At 42.9% G+C, this 10,143-nt stretch overlaps 1 protein-coding gene across 1 annotated transcript; it reads left to right on the top strand.

Annotated features, from left to right (window-relative positions):
* The first annotated feature begins 200 nt into the window (after window positions 1–200).
* LOC311151431 (retinol dehydrogenase 14-like) lies at window positions 201–5,742 on the top strand. Its single transcript, XM_084201879.1, has 2 exons — window positions 201–559; window positions 3,778–5,742. The coding sequence occupies exons 1-2, from the start codon at window positions 215–217 to the stop codon at window positions 4,393–4,395; spliced, it is 963 nt and encodes a 320-aa protein (XP_084058005.1). The 5' UTR covers window positions 201–214; the 3' UTR covers window positions 4,396–5,742.
* Window positions 5,743–10,143: the final 4,401 nt, after the last annotated feature.

A 10,143-nucleotide genomic window follows, 5' to 3' on the forward strand; every position in this document is an offset into this window, starting at 1 on the left:
AACGCCTGCCGGTGCTCGCCCCCTACACTTGCGCCGGTCGAATCCCGTCCGGTTTCTCTCCGCCCGGCTGCGCAGCCGGGGCGGTCCCGCGGAAGGGCAGCAGAGCCCTCCGAGCTCGCGGCCCCGCCCGCCCGGCCCCGGCAGCGCGCAGGCTCCCGAGCCGCTCCGGGACCACAAGCCCCAGCAGGCCCCGCGCGGCCCGGCCAGGCCCGGCATGGCGGGGGCGCTGCCGGCCCTGTTGCTGGGCGTGGGGCTGCTGGCCGCCTGGCGCTGGCTGCGGGGCGCGGCGCGGCCCTTGCGCGGGGGCTCCATGCGGGGCAAGACCGTCATCATCACCGGCGCCAACAGCGGGCTGGGCCGGGCGGCGGCGGCCGAGCTGCTGCGGATGCGGGCCCGCGTCATCATGGGCTGCCGCGACCGGGCGCGGGCCGAGCGGGCGGCCCGCGAGATCCGGGCCGAGGTGGGCGAGCAGGAGGACGGCGGGGGCGAGCTGGTGGTCCGCGAGCTGGACCTGGCCTCGCTGCGCTCCGTGCGCGCCTTCTGCCACCGCGTCCTGCAGGTACGGCCGGGCCCGCGGGTCCCTGCCGCGCTGCCCCCGGCCCGGAGAGGCGCGGCTGGGCGGTGCTGGGTGGCGGTCTCTGGGCTCCCTGGTGCCGGCCGGGTTTCCGTGTGGGTCGGACCAGGCAGGCCCTGCTGCAGCGGCGCGCTCGAGGGCTGGGCAAGTCGCTGAGGTCACCGCAGGGTGAAGAGGGTGTAAGCAAACTGGCCGTGAATTAGCTCCTGGAAGCATGAACTTCGTGATAGTTTGGGCTGTTTTGGTTTAAAATATTCTAGATCTTTTCTGTTCTGGGAAGGAAATGCTTGTTTCTCTGTGAGATAAATGATTATTCTTCCTTTCTCTCTGAATTAACCAGCTTAACCTTTGTTGGTTTAAATTAGTGTTACAGCTCAGCCTTGCCACCAGAAAAATAAAAGTTGCCAAGTGCATTGCTGACATGCTCCAGACATTCTTCTGCCGCCTCCCTCCTTAGGTTGTATCCCCACAAGGATTTAAATCGCTCACCCACTACCAGCAGAATATAGTCAGTAGACATTTTTGAATAGATAAATTTTTGCAGATTCCCTGAAAACCTGAGTTGAAGGAGAATGGGGACATCCAGTTGCTTTGCCTGACAGAAATGCCGATATGCAGATATTTTAGAGCAGAGGGAAGCACTGTTGGAGGCATTATTTCATTCCCACCAAAAGCATATTTGGGGCTTTGATCTCACCACATCTAGCTACTCAAGTCAAGAGACATGAAGTGTTGGGGAGCCAAGCTTAATAAGGTCTGCTGCTGCTCAGGGATTTGTTAAGTACTTAAAAGATGCTCAGACCCTGTTGTAAGAGGGGAAGAAAACAGGGACTAGATTGTATTTATTTTAAAACTGCTTTTATTAAAGTTAAGTGTCAAGTTCTCTAGTGGGACACCTTGTAATCTGTATATATATATATGAATCCAGTGATAAGGTCTAATCTTGTTTCAATGCTGTGGGAAAACCTGCATACATGAAAGGATTTAAAATTTGTGTAATAAGCACGCAGCAAAAAAAGAGACATACTGTTTAACTTTTAGGAATTATATCTTTTATAGTACAAAGTATCAGAGTGGCTGGTAAGTGAGAAATAGATAAAGGAAAAGAGAGTGTGCCATTTTCAGAGCATTGCTGACGCCTGCATTGTAACTTGAATGCACTTGAATGACAAGGGATGCAAGCTCAAGAGATACTTTGAAGAACTTTTCCACCCAAGTTTGTTATTTACCTTCACTATTTTTGAGTCCTTTCTGGAGCTGTTATTTTAGGATTTGTTTGGGAATTCTTGTGGTTTTTTGTTTGACATAAAGAAGATATAAACATCAGCAGGATGGAGAGACAGTGCACTCCCACTGCTTAGACTTATTTGTGGGAGCTTTGCTTTGCATGACTGAAAGTGATTGTATCTCTCACTCCTTAGTCTCACTGAAAAAAAAATAAAAGACTGAGATGTTGGGTTCCATGGGAAAATGGAGAAAGTGAAAGTGAGCTTAGAGGCTGCAGGGAATATCACTGCCCATCAAAGCAATGTTTTGTGTACTCTAGTGCCCTTGGTTGTAGTAGCTGCCTTCTTGGCATTGATTACATACCTCTAGGATATTACATGTAGGAATTTCACAGAATAGCTTGTGTGGAGGTTGCTTGAAGTGTTAAGTCTTGCAAAATAAATCCTCCAGTCATGTTTTTCTCTAAAGAAAGAAGGATCACTTCAGTGAGCAGTTCTGCAGTCAGTACTTCTTCACTCCTGTCCTGATTTAGTGATAGTGACTGAGCATTGTGTCCCTTTGGGTGAAGAGGAGAAGTGAGTAGTTTGGTGCTCTTTGGATCATGTCTTTGGGACCCAGTTATATGAAGCTTTGAGTAGCCACAAGTTCCACAGGAATCAGTCTGAGATTGAAGTGCTTGAAGTTTTGAGTGATCCAATGCCAGCACCTTTAACTGAATGCCAAGTGCAGATTTGGGGTTTGCTCTTTGTATCGTTGCTGCTGATGGCAGTGAAATAAAAAGGAAATGGTGCAGAATTCATTTATGAGGTTCTCTATTTTTATCATCAAAATGGTCCAAGATTGTCTCAGCTTCTCTTCCAGTCCCTGCATCGAGTTTAAAGAATTAAAGACAAACTCCCAGTCCTCTTAGAGAAAATGAATATATTTGCCTCTGATTCATGCAAGCATAAATTGTTCTTTCACACTCTTTTGTCAGAGGTGGGTAAGAGTGTTGAATTCAGAGCTTATTTATGCAGCTTACTTTAATTTGGGGGGTTTTGTGGGGTTTTGGCTGTTTCTTTTTTTTTAATTAGAGTTTTGGGTAAATTGGAACGCTCTTAATTTTTGAGTGGATTCTGGAGCATGAAGTGCATGATGCATAAATCTAAATTATCAGTGCCATCTCTGTTAATTACTTATATTTTCTAATCCTGGAGAGTGTAACTTATATCCTTGAGTCTGATTTTTACTAACCTGAACCAGAATAGTGATCCATCAAATCTCAGGTGCCAAGCATCTCATAGAGCCTCTGTTCCTTAGTTTCTGAGTAGGCCTATTGGACTCGAATGATGTGAAATGTGTTACTTTTCTATGAATCCTGCTCCACAGTTCTCACCCAGCAGCAGAGTGATGTGTACTGATTTTGAAGTAGGATGAGTTTAAAATCATGAAAACATTATTTGGCAGAGTTTTTCATATCATCCCAGTGAGATGATGGGTCTGCAGTGTAATGATTCCTCTTCAGCCCTGAGGTTAATTCCTTGTGCTCCATGCTTGCATGTCTTTCACACACTAGATCCCTCTGCTATAGCAGAGATTTGCCATAAATTAATGTGTGTCCTCTTGCAGTTCAAAAGACAAGTTGCTTTTTAAAGAGGAAGAAAATGCATCACAAAGGTAATTTATCATTGAATTGCTGTAGAAAAAGCTGTTCTTGGAGAAGCCAGTGGTTGTGTTCTTTGCCTGCATTAGAAGTTGATGCAGACCTCCTCTCAGGTACTTGCATCCTACTGGGGTCAAGTGCACAGTTCAGTGGTAGTTCAACTTAAAGGTGTTTTTTTTCCAGCAATGCTTTAAGAGAATGTCAGAAGGTTACAATTCAGAAAACTAGAAATGAAATTATTTTTTAACAGTGGCCAATGAGAAATTGAAGCATAATAATGTTATATATGGGAGTTCTAAACCTGAATGATTTTTTTTTTCTTTCCTCTTTAAAGGAAGAGTCAAGGCTGGATGTTCTGATAAATAACGCAGGGATATTCCAGTGTCCATACATGAAGACAGAGGATGGTTTTGAGATGCAATTTGGTGTAAACCACTTGGGCCACTTCTTGCTCACCAACCTTCTTCTGGGTCTCCTCAAAAATTCTGCCCCAAGCAGAATTGTTGTAGTGTCCTCAAAGCTTTACAAATATGGAGAGATCAACTTTGAAGACTTGAACAGTGAAATAAGCTACAATAAAAGCTTTTGTTACAGCCGAAGTAAACTGGCTAACATCTTATTTGCCAGGGAGCTGGCCCGTCGGCTGGAAGGGACAGGAGTCACCGTCAACTCCCTTCATCCTGGGATTGTCAGGACAAATCTAGGCAGACATGTGAATATTCCTTTGCTGGCCAGACCTCTGTTCAACTTGGTGTCATGGGCTTTCTTCAAAACACCTCTGGAAGGAGCCCAGACATCTATTTATTTGGCCTCTTCTCCTGACGTCGAAGGCGTGTCAGGAAAGTATTTTGGAGACTGCAAAGAGGAAGAACTTCTGCCTAAAGCCATGGATGACTTGGTTGCAAGAAAATTGTGGGATATCAGTGAAGTGATGGTTGGCTTACTGAAGTAAGTGCCAGGGAGTGTCTGCAAAAAAGAATGCAGATAGCTATGCAGTGCATTTTGGCAGCAGTGAAATTCTCACTTTAAATGCTGAGGGAATACAGAATTTTGCCCAGTAAGTATGAAATAACAGAATGATTTATTTTGGAACTCTATTTTGAAATGAAAGACAATCTTCAAGAGACACAGGCATTCAGAAGAATATAATTTCTGATTAAATCTGCTTAGAAACTAGTGTTTTACAAATAAAAATTAAGCAGAAGTTTGTTTTGCAATATATAAGCATATTTGTCAATACATGTCTTGTTGGACAATGCAGGGTACTGATGGTGAAACACTTCTGTAAAAAATTATTTGAAAATAAGTCTTAATAATAGTCATCTTTTTTTGAGCCATCACAATGACAAATGGAATTAAGAGTTTTCCTGATATCTTGCACTGTAATTGTTGAGGCCTCTGAGTGCCTTTCAAAGGCTTGTCAGCCCCATGGTTCAGTGAACAAAATCATTGAGCCATGCTGAGTTTTGCTGTGAAGCACAAAGTCAGTTATTCTGTGATGTTGCTGCTGTTCAGTGTGTAAGAGTTGGTTGTGCAAGTTGTATTTTTATTTTCACATGTGTTGAACTTGCTGTTTCTTGAAACCTTGGGTTTCATTAAAAGGTCAGTTGCGAAATGTGTAATGGTCTTGATAGGGCTTTGCATGGCATGAACTGTGTAAGACCTCCTGCAAATTAGACCGAAGAGAATAAGCTGCTCAGTGTGTTTGGCCTGACTGATGGCACTTTAACTCATTAATGAGGTTCCATAAATATCTCATACAGCTGACTGAATATTCTTTAATAAAATCTTTTTAAAAGAAGACATAGCTTTCATTTTTTTATTGTGGGAGATGTATCAGAAACCCGCAGCCGTGATAGAGTAGCCTTGTTTCAAAGCAGAAGATGAACCCATGTGTTGCTTTAGGGACCGTGTGCTGTGGGGCTGGTAGAAATAAAATGGGCTCCAATGAAATACATGAGTGTTGAGTGAGTCTGTGAGCTGAGTCTGTACTGATTTTTTTCTTTTTTTTTTTTTTTAGTTCATGTAACTTATGATTTCATATTGACATTTATGCCTTTTTGGTTTGGTCTACATTATTAAAAAGTTCTAGTAGAATGGCTTAGAGGGATCTATGTTACTATTACTCGAAGGAAGGAGAATCAATAATAAATTATATATTCAATAGTTCCTTAGTTATAAATACATCAGTTCTACACTTCAGATGGTGACCTACTAAATTTTTTAAATCCTTTCTCTGGTTATTTACTCGGACTCTCTGCATACTTTAGGTTTTGTGCAGTGGAATGGACTTGATCTTGCCTTCCTATTCCCCAGGAAGAGTCTGTGCTGCGTGACATGGGTGGGGCAGAAAGCAGGATCAGAAAGGCAAAAATCAGAAGGCAAGCTGCAAAGCAGAGCAAGTTTGTAAAATGATGTAACAGGTTGAACTTTGCACTACTCACTGTAAGGCAAGGTGTAGAGGTGGATGTGTTGTCAAAGCACACTTGTGAGTGTTGAACAAAGTTCTCTAAGTGATGCAGAGGGAGTTGGGCTACACACTTAAAGTCCTGCTTTGATCTTCAGTCATGCGTTTCACATTTTAATTTTAAACACTTGTAAATGGCTGCAAGCAGCACCTTTAGCAGGCAGCTGAAGAATGAAGACTTAATTAACTTCTCTGTAAAGAGCTACAGAGGAGCTGAGCCAAACTTGTGTTTCAATACTACTGTAGCAATTCTAAAGAAACTACTGCATTGTTCCTCTGCTGAAATGTGTGTATGTATACCTTTTGCAAGGAAAGCCTTGGATACAAAGGTGGACAATGGAGAGGATGATTATCCTCAAAATAACTGCAGTAAAGAGCTGCATAGAAACTGCCTGAAGAGCAGAAATACATGTAATTTTCAGACTGAATGACCTACATAGGATGTGCTGTTGCCTTCAAAAGAGCAAAGGTGGATTCCTACTGAAATAGGAGATGCAGAATAGGAAGTCCTAGTTGTATGCAACAGGCCATGCTTCATACATCTACAATGTATTTAATTTTGTTCTTTTGAAACATTTTTGAAATAAGAGCCATTGTCAGAAAGGGATTACATTCCTGTAATCATAACTAAATTACAGCCTCATTCTAGAGTAGACTAATCCTTAATGGACCCTTAATGGAGGATGAATATTACCTGAAAACAATTTGAAAAGATGGATTGTTGTGGTACTTAAGGAAAAAGTGGGCTTTTTTCAACATCTGAAATAAGTAAAATTTATCACTTTTAAGGTTGAATGTGGTTTAACTGCTGTGGACTAGAAATCTCTGATTACTCCCTTGAGGCAGCTGTGAATGTTTCTTTATGTGATGCCTTTGTTTTTCTAGTAGCATCCAGGAACTAGAGACCTCACAGGTCAACAGCTAAGTGCAAAACCAAAGAAAAGTCCTTATTTCAACAAACAGTAATGCTGTCTCCGTCTAGGTAAAAACCAAACATTTTGGCTAAGGAAGCCTCTCCCTCTCCCTCTCCTCTCCCCCAGTTAACTCAGGTGTATGTGTGTGATTTGAGGACTGTGGGCTGAATGTCTCCTCTTGGAGCTGGTAGAGGATCAGCACCTTCACACTTGCCCCCAGTGTAGCAGTGCCTCCAGATGACGTGGCAAGCTCTCTGCATTATTGTTGTATAACTGAATTCTATCGAGAGCATGCAGCCAAAAATGTTGCATTCCAGTTGCCTTCTTTCACCATCACCACGATTTGAGCACACCTATCCTCAAACTTACTTCCTATGAAGCATTAAAGTTTTTAAAATAAGGGTGAAAGAGGAAGGCAGTGACCAGGGATATCAGGCAAAGCCCGTGGAAATGCAGCTTTCATTGACAGGTATGGACACTGACAACATTGCTGGCAAGTACATTACAGATACGGAAGTACAAATATCTAATCACCTGCAAATGTGTAAATACAGTTAGGAAAGCCACAGCTCAGTTTAAGATCTTGCTGAAGTCTCTGATAAACATAAATATTAAAAGGCTTTTTTCAAACACAAATTGTACATTCAGCTTTCGTAGGTAAATGGTTAGAATTTGAGTATTGATGTTTGGGTCCGTGAGCAGTGTTGGGCCAGCACTACATACCTGTGCCCAGGGGATTTGAAAACAGGCTGGGACATGTCTAGGGCATAGTGACTCCTGAGAACATATTCCCTGCCCTTTTGCTTCTCCCAGGGAAAGTGCCTCTGGTGGCTGGGAGGTGGAGAGCCACAGCAGGGCTTAACTGCCTATTTGCAGCCTTTCCCCAGTGAAGCTTTTGTCAGCAGTGTATCCAAGTGGCTCCATTTCTCAGTGGTCACATTTTATATGGCAACAACGTGGCACACTAACTCATTCTAAAAGGCTGGGATTAGAATCAGCATTTTGAGGGGGGTGTGTCTGTGTGTTTGTACAGATATGTGTAGGTGCAATTTTATCTCTCAGTTTAAAAGATAGACAGGAGGAGCTGTCAGTGATGTCCCAAGGAGCTGAGGTGTATCAAGGAGAGTGGGTTGTCACAGGAGGGTCACCTGCCACTCTGCTCTGGCATGTGGTGAGGCATTGGGCTGGGGACAGAGCAGTCAGGCTTGGGTTAAGGTCAAGCTGTTGAGCTGAGGGTAGGAAACATCTCTGTGTAATGGTCAAGAGAAACTTCAAGACTTCAAGTGTCTTAAGGAGAGCAGTTTCTAAGTGTTTCACTATAATCTATTCACCTTTTGCTGTGGTGAAAGTACTTATTATAACCAACTTCCCTTATGGACAGACCAAGAATTTAAGAAAGAAAAATTGAAACTATTCCTTTTTTTTTTTAACTTCTTTATTTTGATTCTAAATTGCAGGTCCTAGCTATCAGCCAGCTCTCCCTGCACACATGTATTATAGCTGAGGTTTCTGCAAGAAAACTGAAGTTGCATGTATTCATTTTATATGCCCCATCTGTTTAAGCCAAGGGAGACTTACTTTTTAAAAAGCACTCTGAATCTGTCACCAATTTACTTTCTTACCTTGCTACAAAGGCCAACAACTATCCCCAGGCAAAGGGACAATTCTGCTCTTTCAGTTACTCCAGTCAACACAGTAGGCAAGCTTATAAACTCAGTGGGAGTTCTCCAGTAAAAATTCTCCATCTTAATGAGATAAATGTTCAGTTTTTCCATGATGCAGTAAAACCAGAAGTATTTAAACTCTCCTCTTTTCAGCAGTTGCCTGGTTTGCCTAAGCTTGCTACTAAGTAAATGCTTCACAGGCTCCAAAGCCTGAGCCCTGTGAATGTGTGGCATGATTATGATTTTGCTGAAAAATGTGGATAATTCCCACTTCAAAAAGACTTAATTTCTTTTCACCTAAGGCCATAAACAAAATAAACAACTTGCAAGAGTCATACAAATAACTTTAAAATGGAAGGCCTGTTCCCCTTTTCACATAACTTTTTCCAAACTAATCATTTAGAGAGTAATTGACTTGCAAAACGATCCAGGAGGCCTCCACAGTTGGATTATTATTTTTGATCTGTCCCAGAATGGTGCTGCTATTTCTCATAACAGAAAATGACAGGGTCCCTCTAGACTTTTTACTTACAGCTTTAGCTACCACTAGCAGCCTCACACCTGTCGTAACTGGATTCAGATCAGAGAAATTAATTAGAAAAGTTAATTAATTCCAAATGTCCTGTGTAACATGGGGAAAGGAATGCTTCCCTAATCGCCTTTTGTGGGGGAAGCCTGGCACAATGACCACCAAACAAGGTTTAGAGCCCTTTCTTTCCACATGTAAGAATGATCACTTCAGGTAATGTGGAAGAAACTTAGTTTATCTGCATAAGGAAAATATCAATAGCTTATTTGCCATGAAAGACTCAGGAGGCCATCACATGCTTGAATCACTTTATCAGGGTGCTGATAAAGTGATAGCTTTTCTTGCTGTCTGCTTCTTGGGCAAAACAAGCAATCTGGAATCATGATCCCACTAAAAGCACTGGGAGTCAGACATCTAAATATTTCTGCTGATCTTGGTCTCCTGGCTCTAGGCTTGGGCAGTAGGACCCTTAGAGCCAGATGGATGATGATTGTTTTAAGCTTGATGAATGAGGCTTTATGCACTCCTGTGGATGTACGGCATTTTTAAAGAAATACTTCACAAATTGTGAAATTAGGAGGGTGGGATGGTGGTGGCAGTAGCAGTGCTATGCATATATTCAATATCCTGCAGCATCCTGCAGAAAGGTTCTTTGGGGTTTTTCCCCAAAGAAGTGTCAGCTCATTGTTGCAGTTGTTGGGATGTCTGCCAGTTTGCTACCTGGACTGCAGTCTGATGATGACTGATCTTAAGATAAACTATCTTAAGTTTCTCTAAGTCCTGTTGCAACCTTCCCCACCAGGAGGTCAGTGCCCTCCTAAGTCCTGGCATGACCAGGACTCTCCAAATGCCACCTGCCCTGGAGACAAGCAATCCCAGGGTCTTTCTAGATGCTTCAGGAAAGGGGCCATGAACAGCATCTGCAAAACAACAGGTGACACACCTGGAGGCTCAGAACCAACATGCACTGCAACAAGTAGTTTTGGTATCATTTTATACACTTATTTACAGACAGAAATGCCTTATCCAGTGTACAGGCTTCTATATGCAACTCTGTAGGTGTATCACATGAGTAAAGCATAGTAAATTGAAAATTGCTTCAGTACCACCAACCCATTTGCAACTC

Source organism: Fringilla coelebs (genome assembly GCF_963513975.1).
Source record: "Fringilla coelebs genome assembly, chromosome: 3".
NCBI lineage: Eukaryota > Metazoa > Chordata > Aves > Passeriformes > Fringillidae > Fringilla > Fringilla coelebs.

What these genes read in the sequence shown, in the direction of transcription:
- LOC311151431 (XM_084201879.1), top strand. Translation starts at nt 215, where the DNA reads ATGGCGGGGGCGCTGCCGGCCCTGTTGCTGGGCGTGGGGCTGCTGGCC. An exon ending in TCTGCCACCGCGTCCTGCAG is followed by an intron (nt 560 to 3,777) that starts GTACGGCCGGGC and finishes TCCTCTTTAAAG; the next exon opens with GAAGAGTCAAGGCTGGATGT.